The sequence below is a fragment of the Nicotiana tomentosiformis genome, chromosome 5, assembly GCF_000390325.3.
Source record: "Nicotiana tomentosiformis chromosome 5, ASM39032v3, whole genome shotgun sequence".
In the NCBI taxonomy this organism is placed as follows: Eukaryota; Viridiplantae; Streptophyta; class Magnoliopsida; order Solanales; family Solanaceae; genus Nicotiana; species Nicotiana tomentosiformis.
Window position 1 is genome coordinate 1,537,936 of NC_090816.1, and position 23,828 is coordinate 1,561,763.

At 39.3% G+C, this 23,828-nt stretch overlaps 1 protein-coding gene across 1 annotated transcript; it reads right to left on the reverse strand.

Moving 5' to 3' along the window:
* Positions 1-4,759: 4,759 nt before the first annotated feature.
* On the reverse strand, positions 4,760-6,910 carry LOC138891715 (uncharacterized). The gene is made up of 4 exons (XM_070175468.1): positions 6,799-6,910; positions 5,909-5,967; positions 5,110-5,358; positions 4,760-5,020 (listed from the first exon to the last, which is right to left on the reverse strand). Exons 1-4 carry the CDS (start codon positions 6,908-6,910, stop codon positions 4,760-4,762), a joined length of 681 nt encoding a protein of 226 aa, XP_070031569.1.
* Between the last annotated feature and the right edge of the window lie 16,918 nt (positions 6,911-23,828).

The following is a 23,828-nucleotide window of genomic DNA, read 5'->3' on the forward strand; positions in this document are numbered from 1 at the left end:
AAAGAAGCTCCTAGTCTTTGCGCACAATCCCCGGTTGGTTTCATCACCAAATACATACCCAAATGTTATAGATCTCCAAATTAATGCGACATTCACTGTAGCACAATAGTGCCAGCATTCTTCAATCATTTCCCAGCTCATTTCTGTTTTAGTTTGCTTCCTTTTGAGCATAACGTCGTCTCATTTTTGCGACAAGAATGTTGAACTAGGTCATCCATGACTGCGATTCTCTCTCCCCGGCCTTTGGATGTGGGAGAGCCACCTTCAGTCGTTATAGAGAACATACAAAATACATATGCTGCTCAATTGTCTCAAGCGAAAGCTGCTGCTACTTTGAATCAAAAAATGTTGAAACCTATTAAAGTAATTCATGAAATTCCAACAATTCAGTTTCCAATGGATGAACGGATGGAATTCGCAAAAGAGGAGGGATTGCATCAAGCTGTTGTGGTGAAGCTTTCTTCAAACGCACCAGATGTATCCACATTGAGAAACTTACTGTCGAAATTTTTCGGTATCAAAGGACAGGCTTTGATCGGCCAACTTGCACCTAGACAATTGCTTATTAGGATTGATCAACATGAAGATTTCGTTAACTCACTTACGAGGTGAGTTAACTACTTTAAATACAATGTTAAGGAGCACCAAATCAGGGTATTTTCATGGTTTGTTGGTTTTAATGTAAAGGAGGAAACGACAAAGGCAGTGGTTTGGATTTCCTTGCCTAATCTTCCAACGGAGTTGTTTGCAATGAAGGCGTTGTTATCTTTAGCTTCAGCTGTAGGCAAGCCTATAGCCATTGACAAAGCTACTCAGACTAAGTCACGTCCTACTACTACAAGGGTGAAGGTTATCCTTGATTTAATGGATAAATTACCAGATAAATTGAGGCTACAATTTCTGGACAAACGAACAGGCAGAATGGTTGAAGTTTTTCAAGATTTTATATATAATAACTTGCCATTATATTGCAACCACTGTAAACACCAAGGTCATGATGAAAATACATGTCGGCGTTTGAATGAAAAGGTTGTGGGGAGCAGGCCAGGTGAAGAAGATGATGTCGTGCAAAGTGAAGAAGAGATACTGGATAATGAAGGTAAGTTAGTTGAGAAGTTTCAAGGGGATTTAAGGAAACTGCTTAATGAAAAAGGGAGACTGCCAGGTTTGATTGAGGCAACAGGTATTGAGGGTATACACCAAATATCTGATGGTGCACAAGTTCATAATAAATCTGGGAATCATTAAACTATTGGAGAGGAGAGGAGGTTGAAGGATGTCACATCTACATCTGGTGCACTAACATATGCTACTGCTGGGGCATTAGGTGCTAGTGGTGATGTGAGTTCAGCTGACTTGCATGGGAAATCAGCTGATCTTATTCAAATGCAGGAGGATCGAGCTACAGCTGATCGATATGTTTATGAAGGAGATGTTAATAATCGAGTGCAGCTTTTGGTTTCTCAGAATGCCACAACTGACCGAGTTGCTGCTACAAATACTAATAGAGTTGGTCAAAGATCAGATGTTATTAAGGCCTAACATGTACCAACTGTTTCTGGTGTTGCAACAGTTCCAGTGACTGCTGCACTTGCTAGAGTTTCTAAGGAGTTGAAGGCTGATTCAAATACTGTGTTTGGTAGTGATTTACTTGGGGTTAGAAAGGGACCAGGTGCAACACAAAAACATGATGAATATGGGCAGCAAACAGGTAATGAACATGGGAAAACTAATGTCCTGCTGATAACTGATGGGAAGGAGAATAGAGCTGGGCAGGTACCTCATTCTTCAGGAAAAGTTGGTACAGATCCAGCAAAAAAAACTAGAATTTCTGAGGGGAAAAAGGAGACTGTTAATGAGCGAGGATTTTCATGTAATACTGAGATCGCAGTAGCTATGAATAAGGTTTCGCAGGTGTTAGAGGGGGGAAAATAGACTGCTATAGCTGCTAAAGATAATACTGCATTATTTGATCTAGTTGAAAAGCAAGCAGCACTGGTATCTACTGTTGTGCAAGCTAGGCAGTTTAATTCACCAGGCACAACTGGACATTTTTTTGATACCAAGTCAGTTACACTGGACACAGGAGATACTCAAAAGCCTGATTTCCCAACAATGCAAAAATCAAATGCTCTTCTGAGAGATGAAAGAACTGTTGTTCATATAGATGTTATGGAATAGGAGTATGTAGTTTCTACGGGTCCTAAGGAAGTGATTACTGAGGCTTTGCTTTCAAAGCTGGAGACTACTTTCTCACAGAAAACAGCAGGTGCCCGTGAAACCATTGGGGTTGTGAATCCTACTGTAAATTTGAGTGTTGAGGCATCGAGTTATGCAATTTCAACAGACACTAAGTTGGGGAATGCAAAGACTAAACAACTTCAAGGTTCAGTTGGAATTGTGCAGGCAGCAAATAGGGAATTTAAACATACTGTTTCTGTGAAACAAAGTGTGAATCAACATACTCCTACGCAAGCTCATTCATTGGGTACAAGTGCAGGGAAGGTTCTTGATAATACGGTGAATTCAACTAATGCTCCAAGCAAATCAGATACAAAGGGTAACAACTGCACAAGGGTGACTAGATCACCTAGCAAGAAGCAATCTCCAATCATTCAAAATAAGATTGTACCGTCAACAGCAATTGGGATTTCGAATTTTTTTGACACTTTAATAAATGACGACGAGCATGCTATAAATGGATCAGACAATGAGGAGCAACAGATTGATGATGATATAAAACAAATCATGGATACAGAAGGCACTATAGCGAGTGAAAATAAGCAGAAAATTGCAAAGGGCATAGGTTCACGACTTGAGATCGTATCTGTTAACGATCGCACTTGTGAGGCAAGTCAAGAACATGCTGCAGTTACTCCTACAATGCAAATTTCCAATCAGGAGCTGGATAAAATGGTAATGGATGCACATGTAGCTATGATAATGAACACAACTACAAAGATTAATGCACCTCTGGTCACGCTGAATACTTCAGTCTTTGAGATACCATCCCAATCGATGGAGTCTTTTGGTAAACATACTGATAATTCTGGACTGCAGCTAATCTCAACGAGCAATAACCAACAGTAAAATGCAGGTATGATCTCACTCTCTTAAGTATCAACAAATGATATAGCAGGCTATAAGGAGCAACAAGGAGAGTCGAGTGCACTGACAGCTAATAAAAAGATTTGGGCTGACCAAGTTGAGGAGGAGGAACATGATTCTGCAGAAATGTATTTAGGTACTAACGAATATGCAGCAGCACTGTTACCTGCCACCCCACGATCAAAGGAAGCATCAGAAAAGGTACAAAAGGAGCAGGTTTCTAACTCAGCATCAACTGCTCTAAAGAGGAGAGGTTTGAGTCCAAACGCTATTGTATTTGTACCTTCGGGACATCAACAAAAGACAAATAATTCAGCAAATTCAAATGAGATCCAAATTTCATCCTCGAACATGGCAGCATCTACTGGAATTAGCACTTCATTAATTGCAACATACAATTTGACACCAAAAAATATCATCCACGCTCTTGTTTCACATGACATGGAAACATTGAGAGGTCTTGATAATCAGAGGAAAGATCAAATAGCATTGTCGAATGAGTACAGACATATTGACGATTTTGGGATGCATATGGGTCAATATTTTTATGAAGAAGGAGAAGAGGATGCACTACTGGATGCCACCTTCAACATTATAGCTAGGGAGGGAGATCTTTCACCAAGACATGTGCGAAGCAGATCCAACAAATACTAGAAGAAGGCACCAGACATGCAACATAGTTGGGACGACAAAGCAACACAAGAGGTTGTCATTAGGAAACCTCCAATGAGGAATGCAAAGCAAAAGGCAGTTGTACCTACGACCTCTACACGGTCAAATAGGTCAAAGAGAAAATAATAAAGTTTGAAGAATTTTTGAAGACGGTGGAAGAGGAAGCCAATGAGCTACAAATTGAAGAGTTCAAAAGGTTGAAGAAAGAGGGGCAAGACTCAATTTTTTACATTGTTTTACTTTATCACTTTTTAAGTATCATCAATTGTAATATCATCACAGAGTATGTTATAAAACTCTGTGATGATCATAGAGTACCTAGTTCTTTCCAGTTCATTTTTTCTTCATGATTGTTAGTAGATGAGGTTTATTATGCCTCAATAGGATTTGTAAGGTAAGGTCTAGCACAGTATGTGTGAGCTATATTGCTATGCCTATGGGAAGATCCAAGCGGCTATGAGGTTATATGCCCTCGTGAGACTTCTGCCGGCAGCTACACCATGATCCTCTACATGAGGCTGCCATCTTAAGGCAATGGAAGCGCAGAGGAGTGATTATATAGCCAAGTCATAGAGGCAACACTACTATAGCTTTTGCCCCCTTACTTGTACTCTTCCGTTGTGGTTTTTCTTTTCTTTTATTATTAATAAAATAGCTACTAGGCAACCCGCCTATTAGTATATTTGCCAAAAGAAAAATGCATGAATGAAATCTTCACGAAGCTAGTCAGTAAAAGAAAAAGATATTTGTATAGATATACAAAGATGGTTTACATAAATAAATGCAACATAGAAGAAGCTAAGGACTAAGCTTCTGGGTTATCATCGAGAGCGGTCTCCTCTCCACCGGGCTCCCCCCCATTTTTGGACCCGCTCTTGCTACTGCCATCATCATCAACATCATCGCCATCGGAAGCCAAGGCTTCAGCACCAGCTTCGAGTTATTTGGCCTTTTTTATCTCTTCAACAAGGTCGAAACCTCAAGCGTGTATCTCCTCGAGGGTCTCCCTCCGAGATCGACACCTAGCAAGTTCGACAGCCCAATATGCTCGAGTGTCAGCGGTATCCGCTACCTCTCTTGCCTCCATTTGATCAGCCTCGGTATCAGCCCGATACACGGCAATGGACTTGTCCGCCATGACTTTCGACGAATCAATCTTTGCCTTGGCCTCAGCAAGCCTTGTTTCAAGCTCCTCGACCCTCTTGGCCTGAGCCGAACCTTTTTGCTTGATGCTTCGAAGCTGAACATCAACCGATAATAATTTGTCCAATGGTCACATTCGGCCTTGATTTGATCAACTTCTTCCCGAAGCAACCCGATCTTTTCAACCTTTTGCTGCAGCTGAGATAACGAAGAGTTAGCTTCCATAGTTGGGTCAAACCCATACTCTAATAGAACGAGGCTCACCTGATTATCTAGTTCGTCCTCTTCTTCACGAGCTTTAGCCAAATCTGCTTGGAGGTCCTTTATAACCTCGTCCTTTTGGCTGCAAAGAAGCTGCAGAGCATCTCTCTCCCCCGAGACCTTCTGAAGCTCGACTTCACATTGGCTGAGGTCGACTCGAAACTTGCTAATGGCCTACACAATAGGGAAAACACACAAGTCAGATTTGGAAAAGAACGAAGAAACCAAGCACAGTAAAATCATTACCCGAGAAATGAAACGTTGGGCCTCTTCTAGGAGAAGAGAAGCGTCACTAATATCGGAGGCATCATCGACTCCAGTAAAGCAATCCCGAAAAGGGTCCCCTACACTAGAGCCTCCGCACATATCGAGGGTCTTCAATTCTCGAGCTTCCTTTAACGCCTCCTCAGAAAAGGTCGGAAGAGAAGGCAAATGACCTATGGTCCCGAGCGAATTGCTCGGGATGCTCTGATCGAGACTTGGGATATCAAAACTGAGCCCGACCGGTATAGCCGTCATCGGCTCAGAAAATCTGGCAACCTCGATAGCTTTTGCAGATCGGATCACCAAAGCCGAAGCATCATCTTCTTCTTCTTCTTCTCTCAGTCGTTGGACCGAGTCCGTCGAAAGAGCGACTGCCTTCCTCCTCACCCTCGAGTTTTGGGCTTGGGGTCCTCTGACCGAGAGACAGCTTTTCGCTTTTTATCTTTCCCGATTCCGGAACCGGGGACTTGGTTCTTTCCTCACCACTCGAAGGCCTTAAAATGGCATCCTTGGTTACACCTGCATGAAAGGAAGTCGATAATGAATGGAGCATAAAAACATTTCTAAAAACATGAGAAGTGACCCTTACCGTGATTCTTGGCCTCCCATCTACCTTTTGCCAAATCATGCCAAGCACGTTCGGCATAAGAGGAAGTCGAGGCTAACTTTCGAACCCAATCCTCGAGGTCAGGTACCACTTGTGGCATCCAAGGGGCAGCTGTATATCGAAGAAAGATATCAGATAGAATCAGAGAAAGATACGAAAAGCAACGCCTTATGAAAATCACTTACGATCAAAATTCCATTCCTCGGGGAACGATATCTTCTCTTCTGGGATGAGGTCACGGGTCCTCACCCGAATATAACGACTCATCCAACCCCGATCGTTGTCTTTGTCGATGCTCGACATTAAAGCTTTCGATGCCCGACGATGGAGCCTGAGTAGTACTTGAAAGATTTGAGGCCGATACAATCGTATGAGGTGATTTAGGGTGAAATCCAGCCCCTCGGCCTTGTTGGAGAAGAAGCGAAGTAAGATTACTACGCGCCATAGAAAAGGATGAATTTGACCGAGGGAGACCTGATATCTTTTGTAAAAATCAATGATCACTGGATCGACGGGACCTAACGTGAAGGGGTAAGTATAAATACTTAAAAATCCCTCCACATGATTGGTGATGCTCTCTTCGGAAGAGGGAATTTGCAATACAACATCGGGACCCCAGTTGCAGTCTTTCCTCACAGCCTCGAGATCGCCCTCTGTTATCGAGCACTTGTACATCGACACGTGCTCACATCGACCCGGAACCGACGAAGGATTTTCAACCTTAAAATCGATCTTTAGAGTACACGGGCCAGGAACATACTCGTGGGGAGGCGGCTCCACCGGCGCCTTGTCGCCGGACGGCCGTGAAGAGGAAACTTTCTCCTTTTGAGGTACGTTTTTTGAAGTTTTTGCCATTGACATAAGAAAAATAAAAGCAAAGAAAGATGAAAGGTTGATGGTGCCAAACGCTGGTGAAGGTGGCTCTACGAGCGGCGAAAAAGGCTGATGGTGCCAAACGCTGGTGAAGGTGGCTCTACTAGCGGCGAAATAAAGGCAGAAAGAGTAAAGAAAATTTGGAAGATTGAAGATGTATAAGTGGTAAATGATAAATGGAGGGATTATTTATAGGTTTATACCATGGTGGTTCAGTATCAGCGGTGGTCGACCACCGTCTGACATACATTAAATACCTTGAAAGACTAAATCGATGGGACAGCTATCACGTACGTCATGATCGAACCCAGTAAAAACATCAGCTTATAACCCGATCGAGCCGTTGAAAATCATATCACTTCTCACCACATTCTTCCTGAGAAACGAAGGGACTATCTGTATACGGTCGAAATAGATTTCGGCCCTCGTACGTTTGATCGAGTTCGAATGATAAGCGATCGAAGTGAGACTTTAAGATGAGTTCCGAAGATATTACTAACAAGCTTCGAGTTCCAAGACTGATCGAGCAGTCGACTCGGTATTATTATCGAGCCCTTGACCAAATCGAACCGCAAGTCAACGTGAAGGTAGTTGGAGATGCACAGACCGATTGACACTCACCCCGAATGTCGAAGACGCACAGACCGATTGACACTCATCCCGAATGTCGAACTCGAACCAAGGCTGAGGGCTCGACCCAATACCAAGCTCGAGCCAGTATTGAGTTCGCAAACAAGAGCCGTTGCAACCGTACTAGGGGAGAGAATCTTGGCGGGAATCGAGGAAGAGACAATTCATCATGGGTTCTCCACTATATATATTTTTATTGTAAATAAAGTAAGATCTCTCTACTATAAAAGGGGGAATCCCTGTAAGCACAGGGCAGGTGGACACATTGTAAGAAAAGATTACTTCTCCGATGGAAGAATAAATCTCTTGAGCTTGTTTTATTCAGCATACTCACTCTCCTTATTCAATAATTCATATCCCATTTTTATAGCCAAGAATCTAAACATTTCTACTTCTAGTACGATTTATGTCAAGGTATATCACATATCCTTAGAACTACTAATAAATTCAACTATATCCGATTTTCCGGGTAAACACAACCATAAACCACTCTTATGGGTTTTATGGGTTTTGGTTCCCTTTTGCCTATGAGTGATAAAAGGGATGAAGAGTAAAAAAGAAGCCCATTGCATATTGGCTCAGAAACTATAAAATATCGCCTAGAAAAATGACTAAATTAACACTTGCTGATAACATCTACTATGTCATGTATTTTTTTTTGTTATTTATTTGAAAAGAAGGACACTATAAATTTATAATATGGGTTTGATTCATTAACCAAAAGTTGTTGGTACATTCATTTGAGAACAAATTTGTACGGTTACAATTTTTAGCATTATTTCTGTGATGGTCCGAAAGAGAAAAAATAAAATTATTATTCATTATCATGTTAGTGGTCGAACAAATATAAAAGCCGAATATATTTATTTTATCCTTAATTGCCTTCAACAATTTTGGTCATCTTGAAGAAAATGATTATATTTAAATAATTGATGCTAATTATTCCTCTTTATTAATTGACATTCTGAAAAACCTATATGCGGAATAGAGAAGATCCTAAAATACCACAATCTAGAAATTAATAATGCCAGCGAGTAATCCAAAAGCATATCACTCATTGCATGTAGTTTGGAAAAACCAAATTTTCATTCGATCATTCTAAGCTCAACTTTTTCCTATTCTTTATGTTGCTCTAGTTCTAAACACCAAGACTTCATGAGCCTCTTATAGCCACTAATTCATTCATCCTTGTACCTCACAAACCAGCTATGTGCAATCCCGGAAAAAATCTTCACAGATGCATATTTACAACTGCTATGAGGTTTGACTGGTTGGTTTATATAGTGACATCTTATTAGTTTAATATTTTCTTTTAAATAAAACTACTTGGAGCATTACAATGTCAATTTTCCTTCTACTTGTTTAAATTTGCAACTTACTTGGACATCACAAAACGACTCCAAAGACTCCACACATTTACTATCACACACAACTAACGCAAAAAACACATGAACGCAAACCTTTTCTTAATAAGGAGACACACTAAAATTGCAAATTTCTCTACACATACACAATTCAATCTAGACCATTGCCGATTCGGTGATTTCATAGTCATCAACCTCTTTCTCACCTATTTTCACGGTTGTGCAATAATATCTTTTGGCCGAACAATCTTATTTACCATAGCACCATCACGCCACTTCATAATTTAGCGATTCAATCGATCTTTCTTTTTTTCGCATATAAAATATCAATCACGATTTGAAATGAAGCCATCTTATTCTAACGATCCGGTCGGTCATATTGAGTATTACAACCCCGTTCCCCCATTTACTGCTCAATTTATGCTTTACAGGGAGTGATTAGTTCGGGTCCGGTGAGGTTTTGAAATGAATTGGAACACTTAGTTTCAAGGTTCAAATCTTAAGTTAAAATAGTGACCGGATGTCAAATTATGTGTAAACGGCTTCGGAATAAAGTTTTAATAATTTCAATAGCTCCGTATGATAATTTTGGACTTAGGAGCGTATCCGAAAAATTATTTGGAAGCCCGTAGCTAAATTAGGCTTGAAATGGCTAAAATAGAAATTTAAGTTTGGAAGTTTGACCAGGGAGTTGACTTTTTGATATCGGAGTCGGAATCCAGTTCTGAAAATTTTCATAGCTCCATTATGTTATTTATAACTTGTGTGCAAAATTTGAGGTCAATCGGAATTGAATTGATAGGTTTCGGCATCGAATGTAGAAGTTGAAAGTTCTTAGTTTCGTTAGGCTTGAATTGGGGTATGATTTGGGAGTTTAGCGTTGTTCGATGTGATTTGAGATTTCCACTAAGTTCGTATGATGTTTTAGGACTTGTTGGTGTATTTGGTTGAGGTCTCGGGGCCTCAGGTGAGTTTTGGAGGGTTAACGGATTAATTTTTGGACTTGGAGCTTTGCTGGAATTTTTCTGATGCACTATCTGGTTTCCTTCATCGCGTTCGCGAAGAGGAACTGAGGGACATGCAAGATTTTTTCTTCGCGTTCGCGAAGGGTTGGGCAGGTTGTGCATCGCGAACGCGAGAGGGGTTTCGCGTCCGCGAAGAAGAGAGGGAGCTGGGGTTGGACCAAACGCGTTGGCCTACGCATTCGCGAAGGCCTGAGGTCGTTAACCATCGCGTTCGCGAGTAGGATCTCGTGTTCACGAAGAAGAAATTGGGGCAGCAGATTTTTGTGCTTCGCGAACACGAGGCAAGGGCCGCATTCGCGAAGGAAGAAACTGGGCGGGACAAAATTGTGCTTCGCGAACGCGAGGCAGTGGCCGTGTTCGTGAAGAAGGAATCAGTGGACATAATATTTAAGTTCTGAAAATGGGACTCCATTTTTTACGGACTGGAACTCGGGAATAGGCGATTTTTGAGAGATTTTTAAGAAAAACAATATGGTAAGTATTCTTAACTCAATATTGGTCAAATTATCTGAATCCATAGCTGTTTTTAACATTTAATGGGTGAATTAAGTTGGAAAATTTAGAAAACCCTCTTGGTTTAATTTGAAGATTCGAGGGTCGAGTTGATGTCAGAAATTGGTAAAATTGGTATGGTTAGACTCGTGGTTGAATGGGCTTTCGGATTTTATAACTTTTTACGGGTTCCGAGACGTGGGCCGACATGCGATTTTTGGGTAAAATTTCGGATTTTTGATGGAAAATTTATATTTTCATTTGGAGGCCGATTCGCGAGGTAAAGGCATAGCGGAGTAAGAGATTACACAGTTTGAAGTAAGTAACACTTCTAAACTTGGTTCTGAGGGTATGAATCCCCGAATTTGGTGTTATATTAATTGTTTGAAGGTGACACATGTCGTGCCCCTTTTTCTAGCGAAATCGGGCTTCAACACGTGACAACTCTTTTAAGGAAGGGTGTTAAAAGAGAGAGTCGCCACCTAACAATTTTTAAGGTGCGTCAGGGCACCTATTTGCATATAACTCTGGATTAACCAGTTGTGTCATCAAAGATCGGGTAAGGGCTCAAATTACCTCGAGGAGAAGGTGTTAGGCACTCCTCGAGGTCTACAACGATGGGTCCCGGCCGAACTCGAATTATATGAATTAATCTAAACAAGAAGAAGAGACAACAATTGGGCAAATAAAAATGATTGACTTTTAAACAAAGGTGGGGGTCCTAAGTGTTTTAGCCTAAAGGATCACACCGGGCAACATAAATAAACTTCATAACTCTCTCGAGTTGGGGTGTTACTCGTATTATTCAGCGGGCACAGACTATAATCTCATGCTACCCGATTACTATCTTTAAGTTGTTTACCTAAAGCGCACTAATTGATTCTAAATCGTGTCCTATGCGTGCACTACCCGTCTCATGCCTATGGTCCATGAGGTATTTGGACCTCTATCTCGGAGTAGTTCTAGACTTTAACTTAGGTTGCTCAAAAAGAGAAAAGACTAGATGACATGGAAAACAATTTAGACTTTCACGTATAAGCAAATAAGGACTCAAGTTAGCCTCCGCACTTAAACAACAAACGCACGCAAATTGATTCATATTGACAGTTGCAGATTTTAATAAGTTTGCAGAATCCTATAGGCAAGATTTCTATGTGATTCCGGATTTCATAAGCAAGCAGTTTTACAAGACTTTTCCTTTTAATACAATTTTTTACAGCCTACATAGTTGCCTACTAATTACAAGCATAAGAGATTAAATCTATAGTCATGATGCCTAAGTGATTCTCACAGCAACTAACAATGACAATCACAAGAATATGTTCAGAACTGCTTAATCGAGTCCTATAGGCATGGTATCTAATAGTGATGATTAGCACAATGTTGAAGAAACGAGCAAGGCGGTAATTAAGACTGATTCAGATCCGATAGACATGATTTCTATAATTAAAACTAATTTTTAGATCCTATAGGCATGACATCTAAATCTGTAGATTAAGCCGCATGTAAACAAAGTCCTATGAGCACATTGAGACATTCATCATTCAATATCCTATAGGCATGGTTTCTAGCAAGCAGAAATAGAACACATTTGAACCAAATGAAGAACCTATAGGCAAGATTGCTAATACATAATAATAGAACATGTTTGAGCATAATAGGATACCTATAGGCAAGATTTCTATAATAACCGAAAAGTGACACGTTTAGAGCAAAATAGAATACCTATAGGCATGATTTCTAACACATGACAACTGAACATGTTTGAGCATAATAACACATTTTAGCTAAGTAACAAACCTATAGGCAGGATTTCTATCCGTTTTATGCAAGTGTAAGATAAAACCCCTTTCCCACTTTTACTAATATCCCAAAATATCATTACAAGAATTATTACAGACCCAGAATGAATAGAATAAATTACAAAGTAGAATAGCTATAGGGAGCCTACAGCAGGCCCAAAGATACACCTGGTCAGGCAGGGCCTTCATTCTCATAGTTCATAACAGCCCAAAATTACATTTTCATGGACATAAGGCAGCGAGAAATTGAGTGATTCACCCAGTGGGCACAAAACAGAGTTGAGCATATAGAACCAAGGCCCTAGTGTGTCATAGTTTCCAAGGGCTTTAAGAACCCAGGGCAGTGCTCACACTAGGGAGGTTAACAGAGACAATTCAGAGGAAAGATTAGGGACCAAATCCTAGTGTGTCAGAGTTCAAAAGGGTCTCAAATGAACCCTAAGCAGTGTTAATACTAGGGAGGTCAGTGGCAAGAGCCTTGATAGCCTTGGATTTCAGCCGGCTAGGAATAAGGAGTTCAGAATAACACAAATAATAATGAGGGAGAGTGGACAATAGCTGAGGGACAAAACTGAAGGGTACAAAAATAGTCAAGTTGGGCACATAAAGCAAATAATCAAACATGCTTTAGGTTTTAAGAACACCTTTAGCAAGATTTAGAAGAATAAGTTCAACACCTAGTGCATAAGTAGTTACACATTAACAAACAGGTTTGCAGGATTGGAGTACACAGACTCATAACAGGGAAAAGGTCCAAATTATATTAAGTACAGATGCTAGTGTCACAAGATAGCCATGTTAACTTCACATCAGGTAGCAGAACATCGTTTAGACACAGTAGGGAAGCACAAATTATGACAACATACTGGTGGATCTAGTGAGCCAAAACATACTAAGCGGTATATTAACTGAGAACTAGTCATGATTGATAGAACAGGATCTTGTCACAGAATTAAAACATACTACCTATGCAAGATTGCCATTATAGAGATTCATAACAGAAAGGGAAGATAAACTCATGTCATACAGTAAGTGTAAGCATTCAAATTTGACCTAATAAACTAGTTAATCTAAAGGAAGTTCAAATTATGCATATGGAGCATATTCGAATAACAGAATGGACAACCTTAAGCAGGATTAAACACCAAAGAGATGTCAAGCAGTAACACATTGGCTAAACGAAATTAAGAGAATCTCGATTACTCGAATTAAGCTTAGGCATATTTCAGATTACCAACATAATGAAGTGAAGATTAGAGAGATCAAAAATTAAAGTAAAGCACTCAGGATTGCATACAAGAATAGCCCAGAAAACACATTAAACTACAATCTTCAGAAGCGAAAACATATGCAAATAACAGGTAAATAGGAATGAAGTGACAAAAGTTCAGCAACTCACCAGTTAAGCGAAAACCAAGAAAGAACAAAGTCCACAATAGCAAGAACCCAGAATTTCTGCCCTTGGCTTTCAGCCGACCAGGAACCAAAGTGCAGAATAAAATTATTAAAGAGAAAAGAGCACATAACTTTTATTTTTTAGTAATTTTTCTTAATGATTTCGGCCCTCTCAAAAGGGGAGTGGGGAGGGGTTTATATAGCAGTAGAAATCAAACACCCAAATAAGGAAAATCATCTGTCAAACACTAGAAAGGAAAGTAATCGAAATCAGTAGGGAAAAGAGAAAATTTCAAAAACCCTAATTTTAGGTAAAGTACACAAATCGGCAGAAATCTAAAATAAATAAAAGATAAAAATCACATGCTGCATGAAATAAGATGAACATAGATAGAAATATCTTTTAAAATCAAAGAATCAAACCAGATTTGGTTCGATTTAAAAGAATCTGAAACCCTAATTTTATGGTGAGTAGGAGTCACAGAAATACAGAGAGATTCATACCATAAAAGAACAAGAATGAACATAGACAGAAAAAGTCAAGGAACTGAACCAGCTTTGGTTTGAAGTTGATGAGATCCGTTTGTCATGTTCAGGCAAGCGGTATAGAGAAAGAGTCCAGTACCAAGGGAGAGTCGAATATGGCAAGAAGTAACCGTATAATCCCATGTCCGGTGGGATTAGGAGAGAAATTTGGGGGGAGACGACTAGGGTTTGGGCAGAGAGAAGGGGGAGGTTTGAGAGCATTCAAAGGCGGAGGGTGGTGAAGAGTGGTTAGGGTTAGGGGAGTATTAGGTTAATTAAAAAGTGAGGGTGTAATGTGGGTCGTTGATCTCGGAGATCAACCACCATGATTAGTTGGGGGTTCTGAGTCGGGTTGGTTAATTGGTTGGGTTGGAGGTTATTTGGTTTGGGCTCAGAGGTTATCGGGCTGGGATTGGGTAGTTTAGGTCCGAAATTAAGGTAAATTTTGGGCCAGATTTTAAATACCCAATATTTAATAAATAAATAATTTATAAAAATAATTAATAAATATAAAAAATATAATTTATGCACTAAGATAATTAAAAATAATTGCTTAATATTATAAAAATATAAAAAGTTATTTTCTGCATAAATAAGGTAATTATATATGCATATGGGCTATTATTGCAAAATATGCAATTGAGCCCTGAAAAATGCAAATGTAATTATAAGAAATTCTCTGAATATTTAAAACCTCATATTGGTATAATGATAAGTTTATATGATTAAATCATCACAAAAATAATTTAGAGGTTAATTATTAGATATTTATATAATAAAAAAATACAGAAATAAATTGATTCAAAGCCTTTAAAAATTATGAAAAATACTTGTATATGCTTATAAACTAAATGATGATGCATACGTACTATTTTGAAAGTGTATATATATATATATATATATATATATATATATATATATATATATATATATATATATATTGAAAATATGATGGAAAAATTGGGTATCAAAAGCTGCTCCTCTTTACCCGGGAAGGATGAAAGAGTTATTGGGTAAAGAAATGATGACCAATTTTGACGAATGGGGTAATTTTGAAAGCTATAGGCTGAACCCTGGTTTCTGAGATGCCTACATATACCTGGTTTCACAGGAATCAGGCCATGTCTAGTCCTGGATCCAACGGTGGAATAAATAGATGGAGTTATTGTAAGAACGGACAAGATATTCTGGATAGGACAATATCGGAATTGTAAACGGATGTATTTGGGAATGGTTATGGATATTTGAATGGTTATCAGATGGAAATGGGTAGCATACGGTGGTTGGTTACGTTTGAAATAATTGCTGGACATGAACGTTGAATGGAAACCAGAGCGAAGATTGCTCCAGTTAAGAGAACGGTTATTTCTTGGATCACCTGCAAACTCAAAATACGATGCATACAAATACATATAGATCATTGCATAAATTTAAGCATGATGAAAATTCCTTCTGGACTATAGAGATCGTCTTTGGACGGTGAGGATGAAGTCCTTAGACTGTGATGTCCCGGGCCATGAATTGCGAGATAGGGGATTCGCAGCCCATGAAATGATATTCTCGGGCTATGAAGATGGTGTCTCCGAACTATGATGCCTTTGAATAATGATGTGCGATATTGAGAGATCCTCAGGCCATGGCATGATATCTTTCGGCTATGAGGATGATGCCTTCGGATTATGACGCCTTCGGAAAAGTTGGCTATGCTTCAGCCCATGAGATGCAAAGACATGATGCTTGAGATGAAACAAGACAGAGCTTAGTCTTATGTAGAACTAGGGGCATAGCTTAGCCCCGAGAGAAAAGAATAATAGAAGGTTTTGGACAACGCAACATTTGTGGTTATGGAAGGAGAGACAAGGCTTAGTCTTGTGCAAGATTGGAGACAATGCTTAGTCTTGTTCAAGGTTGGATACAATGCTTAGTCTCATGCAGGATTGGAGACAATGCTTAGTCTCATGCATTGGGAAGGCAGAGCTTATCCTTATGCAATCAATGAGGCAAGGCTTAGCCTCATGCAAGATGGGAGACAATGCTTAATCTTGTGCAAGCTCGGAGACAATGCTTAGTCTCGTGCATTGGGAAGGCAGGGCTTAGCTTTATGCAATTGAGGAGGCAGGGATTAGCCTCATGAAAAATAGAGACAATGCTTAGTCTCGTGCAATAGGAAAGGCAGAGCTTAGCCTTATGCAATTAAGGAGGCAGGGCTTAGCCTCATGCAAGATGGGAGACAATGCTTAATCTCGTGCAAGCTTGGAGACAATGCTTAGTCTCGTGCATTGGGAAGGCAGAGTTTAGCTTTATGCAATTGAGGAGGCATGGCTTAGCCTCATGCAAAATGGAGACAATGCTTAGTCTCGTGCAATAGGAAAGGCAGAGCTTAGCCTTATGCAATTAAGGAGGCAGGGCTTAGCCTCATGCAAATGGGAGACAATGCTTAGTCTCATGCAATAGGAAAGGCATAGCTTAGCCTTGTGTACTTAAGGAGGCAAAGCTTAGCCTTATAAAAAATGGAGACAATGCTTAGTCTCATGCAATAGGAAAGGCAGAGCTTAGCCTTGTGCAATTGAAGAGGCAGGGCTTAGCCTCATGCAAGATGGGAGACTATGCTTAGTCTCATGCAATAGGAAAGGCAGATCTTAGCCTTGTGCAATTAAGGAGGCTGAGCTTAGCCTCATGCAATATGGGAGACAATGCTTAGTCTAATGCAATAGGAAAGGCATAACTTAGCCTTGTGCAATTAAGGAGGCAGAGCTTAGCCTCATGAAAAATAGAGACAATGCTTAGTCTCATGCAATAGGAAAGGCAGAGCTTAGCCTTGTACAATTGAAGAGGCATGGCTTAGCCTCATGCAAGATGGGAGACTATGCTTAGTCTCATGCAATAGGAAAGGCAGAGCTTAGCCTTGTGCAATTAAGGAGGCAGAGCTTAGCCTTATGCAAAATGGAGACAGTGCTTAGTCTCATGCAATGAATAGATAATAAGTGATAGTAGAGTATTTCTTAGCTGGAGATATGTTTGCGTTAAGTAGCTTTGTTGTTATGAAGATAGTGATTCTAAGGTGCGCACGTACTCGCGGCTATTCCTTGTTCCTGTATCCAAAGAAAAATTGTGATTTTTATGGGGAGGTCGGTTTGTGCCTCCGCCTGTTTGCTTTTCTTTGCTCTGCATTGAAATCTTGCTCGAGTTACCATGGGTAGCATCTGGCTAAAAATAAAGCTTTGCGAAAAATATGTGTGCATGGTTATTTAAAATACAGTAATATTAAATAAATTAGATGAACCAATAACTGTGACATTATCAGAGACATTGCGACCTTCTTGCCATAGAATTTTGAGGGTCCTCCTCAAAATTCTGCCCCAGTTATTCAGACGATTTTCTGGATATTCCGCATACGATGCCGTTGGCTGAGCTTGCCCCGGAATTTTGAGGGTCCTCCTCAAAATTCTGCCCCAGTTTCTGATTGTGGGAAAAATGAGAATTTTATTGAATTGTGGTCGAACCCACATGGCTGCCTACGTATCCCCTCTTAAACGGGAATCAGGTCAAGCGTAGTTCAGTTACATCAATTGCATAAATGTAAACAGCTTTAAACATAGTGTCTTTTGACTGTATCTGAGTTGATAGGCTTTGGCCAAATCTCTCCATCCATTTCTGCGAGTATGAGTGCTCCTCTTGTTAGTACTCTGTGAACCATATATGGTTCTTGCCAGTTGGGTGAGAATTTTCCTTTGGCTTCATCCTGATGTGGAAAGATTCATTTCAGCACCAGTTGCCCCGGTGCGAACTGTCTAGGTTTGACCCTTTTGTTGAAAGCTTTGGACATTCTGTTCTGATAAAGTTGACCATGACACACTGCATTCATTCTTTTCCCGTCAATGAGAGATAATTGTTCATAGCGGCTTATTATCCATTCTGCATCATTGAGTTCAGCTTCTTGTATAATTCTTAAAGAAGGAATTTCAACCTCGGCAGGAATGACTGCTTCAGTACCGTAGACCAGCAAATAGGGAGTTTCCCCAGTTGATGTGCGAACCGTGGTACGATACCCAAGCAGAGCAAATGGCAGCTTCTCGTGCCATTGTTTGTAATTATCTACTATTTTCCTCAGTATCTTCTTGATGTTCTTGTTGGCGGCTTCTGCAGCTCCGTTCATTTGCGGTCTGCATGTCGTGGAGTTCCTATGCTTGATCTTGAACGTTTCACACATGGCTTTCATCAAATCGCTGTTTAAATTGGTGACGTTGTTAGTAATGATTGACTGAATCACTATCCTCATGTTGCATTGTCTCATTACATGTCACAATCGTAGGTTCATCGGGATAGGTAATAATAATGCTGAAAAGAAAAATATAAAAATAATAATAAATACGAAAAGCAGTAATGCATTGAAAAAAAATCTTAAAAACATCAACAAGTGCGGCTTGATGGCTCGAGCAATTATTTCAAAACAGAATACTGAAAAATGTCTCAAATGCTCAAAACTATTTCTTAAAAGTAATTCATGCTAATTTGTCAGGCTACCCAGGAACTCGACGGGCTCGGGATAATGCAAAGGTCTAGTTCTTGAGAAGATGCCAGCATACACGAACCAACCTTTGGGAATGAGAATAATCGAAAGAAAGAAAAAGCAAAAGGTAGCCAAGTTAGTAAGGAATATTAAAAGAGTGTTTGTAATATTAAAACATGTTTCATAAAGTCATGCAATAATTCGGGTCCTAATTTGGGGACCTCATTTTGCCCGAGGCAGGCCTAAGCGACACGTAGACTTGGAAAAAATTATTGCCAACATTTGCGTCATTTAATTAATGCCAAAAATGTTTACGCAATAATGATCAACACGTTGACATATTTTTCTCCAAGTAATGCACGTAGTATGATAGCGTCCATTGGGATTGTGGAAATCCCGTCCGACTTTGGACGAGGTTCATCTTAGCGGGTTGTTACGTTAATAACACTTCAACCCGTACTAGATATAGCATGATGCATATACACTTCAAGTTGGAGTAGGGTTTCTAGAATGGTCTAGACTGGTACTCCCAAGTGGACAACTTGAGAGGGAAAGGCACGGAACCGTCGACTGCACCGCTGATCGACTAATTTTACCGCAAATAAGCCTTTCCAAATTTAAAGGGTAATTTAGGAAGAGCACGGACACTCATCAAGTGCCGCTATAGTATTAGTTACGCACGAGTGGAATATGAGGTGGAGCATGCTTTATGCAAAGATAAAACAACATGTTGTCAAGTATTTTGCGTGATGAAGACGGTAAATACAGTATTAAATGAAACGTAAAGACATAAAAAGAAAGAAAAATAAGGAAGAAGTTAGTTCGCGCAATATGAAAGAATTGTAATAAAGCAAGCAAAGGGGGTAGGGGTAGGGATAGAGACATGATGTAGCAAATTTAAAAATGATTCGGACCATGTGAACATGACTAGGAAATAGAGGAAAATGCACATTATAACCAAATTAAGCAAAGATTTTCATACAAATTCAAAATAGAGGGAAATAGGGGAAAGGGTGTGCATGTAGCCATAAAAAGGGAAAATGGAAGCGGGATGCTTATGTAATGATAAAGAAAAAGGAAATACATTCATCAAAGAAGACTAATTCATATAGACCAAATTCGCTATGGTAAGAGCCTAAAAATATCCACAGCAGAGTCGCCATGCTGTCACACCCCTTTTTCTCATGAAATCGGGCTTCGACACATGACAACTCTTTTAAGGAAGGGTATTAAAAGAGAGAGTCGCCACCTAACGATTTTTAAGGTGCGTTAGGGCACCTATTTGCAAATAACTCTGGATTAACCAGTTGCGTTACCAAAGATCGGATAAGGGCTCAAATTACCTCGAGGAGAAGGTGTTAGGCACTCCTCGAGGTCCATAACGGTGGGTCTCGGCCAAACTCGAATTATATGAATTAGACTAAACAAGGAGAAGAGACAAAAATTGGGCAAATAAAAATGATTGCCTTTTAAACAAAGGTGGGGGAGTGGGTCTTAAGTGTTTTAGCCTAAATGATCACCCGTGCAACATCAATAATACTTCGTAACTCCCTCGAGTTGGGGTGTTACTTGTATTATTCAGCGGGCACAGACTATCATCTCCTGCTACCCGATTACTATCTTTAAGTTATTTACCTAAAACGCACTAATTGATTATAAATTGTGCCCTATGCGTGTACTACCCGTCCCATGCTTATGGTCCAGGAGGCATTTGGACCTCTATATCAGAGTGGTTCTAGACTTTAACTTAGGTTGCTCAAAAGGAGAAAAGACTAGACGACATGCAAAACAATTTGGACTTTCACATATAAGCAAATAAGGACTCAAGTTAGCCTCCGCACTTAAACAACAAACGCACGCAAACTGATTCATATTGACAGTTGCAGATTTTAATAAGTTTGCAGAATCCTATAGGCATGATCTCTATGTGATTCCGGATTTCATAAGCAAGCAGTTTTACAAGCCTTTTCCTTTTAATACAATTTTTTACAGCCTACAAAGTTGCCTACTGATTACAAGCATAAGAGATTAAATCTATAGTCATGATGCCTAAGTGATTCTTGTAGCAACTAACAATGACAATCAAAAGAATATGTTCATAAATGCTTAATCGAGTCCTACATGTATGGTATCTAATAGTGATGATTAGCACAGTGTTGAAGAAACGAGCAAGGCGGTAATTAAGACTGATTCAGACCTGATAGACATGATTTCTATAATTAAAACTAATTTTTAGATCCTATAAGCATGGCATCTAAATCTGTAGATTAAGCCACATGTAAACAAAGTCCTATCACACATTGAGACATTCATCATTCAATATCCTATAGGCATGGTTTCTAGCAAGCAGAAGTAGAACACATTTGAACCAAATGAAGAACCTATAGGCAAGATTGCTAACACATAATAATAGAACATGTTTGAGCATAATAGGATACCTATAGGCAAGATTTCTATAATAACCGAAAAGTGACTCGTTTTGAGCAAAATAGAATACATATAGGCATGACTGCTAACACATGACAACTGAACATGTTGGAGCATAATAACACATTTTAGCTAAGTAACGAACCTATAGGTAGGATTTCTACCCGTTTTAATGCAAGTGTAAGATAAAATCCCTTTTCCACTTTTACTAATACCCCAAAATATTATTACAAGAATTATTACAGACCCAGAATAAATAGAATAAATTACAAAGTAGAATAGCTATAGGGAGCCTACAGCAGGCCCAAAGATACACCTGGTCAGGCCGGTCCTTCATTCTCATAGTTCATAACAGCCCAAAATTATATCTTCATCGACATAAGGCATCCAGGAATTGAGTGATTCACCTAATGGGCACAAAACAGAGTTGAGCATATAGAACCAAGGCCCTAGTGTGTCAGAGTTCCCAAGGGCTTCAAGAACCCAGGGCAGTGCTCACACTAGGGAGGTTAAGAGAGACAATTTAGAGAAAAGATTAGGGACCAAATCTTAGTGTGTCAGAGTTCACAAGGGTCTCAAATGAACCTTGAGTAGTGTTCACACTAGGGAGGTCAGTGGCAAAAGCCTTGATAGCCTTGGCTTTTAGCCGGCTAGGAATAAGGAGTTCAGAATAACATAAATGATAATAAGGGAGAGTGGACAATAGCTGAGGGACAGAACTGAAGGGTAAAAAAACAGTCAAGTTGGACACATAACGCAAATAATCAAACAAGATTTAGGTTTTAAGAACACCTTTAGCAAGATTTAGAAGAACAAGTTTAACACCTAGTGTATAAGTAGTTACACATTAACAAACAGGTTTGCAGAATTGGAGTACACAAACTCATAACAGGGAAAAAGTCCAAATTATGTTAAGTACAAATGCTAGTGTCACAAGATAGCCATGTTACTTCACATCAGGTAGCAGAACAACATTTAAACACAATAGGGAAGCACAAATTATGATAACATACTGGTGGATCAAGTGAGCCAAAACATGCTAAGTGGTATATTAACTGAGAACTAGTCATGATTGATAGAACAGGATCTTGACACAGAATAAAAATATACTACCTATGCAAGATTGGCATTATAGAGATTCAGAATAGAAAGGGAAGATAAACTCATGTCATACAGTAAGTGTAAGCATTCAAATATATCTAATAGACCAGTTAATCTAAAGGAAGTTCAAATTATGCATATGGAGCATATTCGAATAACAGAATGGACAACCTTAAGCAGGATTAAACACCAAAGAGATGTCAAGCAGTAACACATTGGTTAAACGAAATTAAGAGAATCTTGATTACTCGAATTAGGCTTAGGCATGTTTCAGATTACCAACATAATGAAGTGAAGATTAGAGAGACCAAAAATTAAAGTAAAGTAATCAGGATTGCATACAAGAATAGCCCAGAAAACACATTAACCTACAATCTTCAGAAGCGAAAACATATGCAAATGACAGGTAAATAGGAATGAAGTGATAAAAATTCAGCAACTCACCAGTTAAGCAAAAACCAAGAAAGAACAAAGTCCACAGTAGCAAGAACCCAGAATTTCTGGCCTTGGCTTTCAGCCGGCCAGGAACCAAAGTGCAGAATAAGATTATTAAAGAGCAAAGAGCACATAACTTTTATTTTTTAGTAATTTTTCTTAATGATTTCGGCCCTCTCAAAAGGGGAGTGGGGATGAGTTTATATAGCAGTAAAAATCAAACACCCAAACAAGGAAAATCACTAGTCAAACACTAGAAAGGTAAGCAATCGAAATCAATAAGGAAAAGAAAAAATCTCAAAAACCCTAATTTTAGGTAAAGTACACAAATCGACAGAAATTTAAATAAATAAAAGGTAAAAATCACATGATGCATGGAATAAGATGAACATAGATAGAAATACCTTTTAAAATCAAAGAATCGAACCAGATTTGGTTCGATTTATAAGAATCTGAAACCCTAATTTTAGGGTGAGTAGGAGTCACAGAAATACAGAGAGATTCATACCATAAAAGAACAAGAATGAACATAGACGGAAAAAGTCAAGGAACTGAACCAGCTTTGGTTCGAAGTTGATGAGATCCGCTTATCATGTTCAGGCAAGCGGTATAGAAAAAGGGTCCAGTACCAAGGGGGAGTCGAATATGGCAAGAAGTAACCGTATAATCCCATGTCCGGTGGGATTATGAGAGAAATTTGGGGGGAGACGACTAGGGTTTGGGTAGAGAGAAGGGGGAGATTTGAGAGCATTCAAAGGCGGCGGGTAGTGAGGAGTGGTTAGGGTTAGGGGAGTATTAGGTTAATTAAAAATGGAGGGTGTAATGTGGGTCGTTGATCTCCGAGATCAACGACCATGATTAGTTGAGGGTTCTGGGTCGGGTTGGTTAATTGATTGGGTTCGGGGTTATTTGGTTTGGGCTCAGAGATTATTGGGCTGGGATTGGGTAGTTTAGGTCCGAAATTAAGGTAAATTTGGGGCCAGATTTTAAATACCCAATATTTAATAAATAAATAATTTATAAAAGTTATTAATAAATATAAAAAATATAATTTGTGCACTAAGATGATTAAAAATAATTGCTTAATATTATAAAAATATAAAAAGTTATTTTTTGCATAAATAAGGTAATTATACATGTATATGGGCTATTATTACAAAATGTGCAATTTAGCCCTAAAAAATGCAAATGTAA